General features: G+C 52.9%; 1 protein-coding gene across 1 annotated transcript; it reads right to left on the bottom strand.

The window, feature by feature from the left end:
- Window positions 1–97: 97 nt before the first annotated feature.
- LOC104395926 (bolA-like protein 2) lies at window positions 98–378 on the bottom strand (the record flags this gene model as incomplete). Its single annotated transcript, XM_010005682.1, has 2 exons — window positions 98–203; window positions 281–378. Coding segments are annotated over 2 exons (204 nt in total), but the record flags the coding sequence as incomplete, so codon positions are not given.
- Between the last annotated feature and the right edge of the window lie 70 nt (window positions 379–448).

The following is a 448-nucleotide window of genomic DNA, read 5'->3' as shown; positions in this document are numbered from 1 at the left end:
CCTAATCCCCCCCCTCCCCCCATTAATTAACACCCCCAGGTGTTAATTAACACCCCCACATTAATTAGACGCCGCATTTATGCAAATTTATGCAAATTCAGGCCCGTTTCAGCTTCTCCTCCTCCCACTGCTCCGGGGTCAAGGTCCTTTGCTCCAGGGCGTGGATCGAGTTCAGCTCCTCCCCCAGCGCCTCATTAACCAGCCTAATTAGGTTAATTAGCCATTAATAACGGGTCTAGGGGGGTTCATTAGCGTTAATTAATGCTAATTAACCCCTCACCTGTGTCTCTGGAGGAGCCCAAGGCCCCGGAAACGTCCGGAAACCACCAAGAGCCTGAAACTGGTCGAGCACCGAGTCGGGGTCGTGTCCTCGACCTCCTGGGGTAATTAACGAGCTGCGTTAATTAATGAGCCTCATTAACGGCCCCTTCGTCACCCTCGGGGGTCA

The sequence above is a fragment of the Chaetura pelagica genome, unplaced genomic scaffold, assembly GCF_000747805.2.
Source record: "Chaetura pelagica isolate M959 unplaced genomic scaffold, ChaPel_1.0 C10941339, whole genome shotgun sequence".
NCBI classification, from domain to species: domain Eukaryota; kingdom Metazoa; phylum Chordata; class Aves; order Apodiformes; family Apodidae; genus Chaetura; species Chaetura pelagica.
Note: the sequence above shows the minus strand (reverse complement) of the source record. Positions and strands in the feature narration are given on the sequence as shown.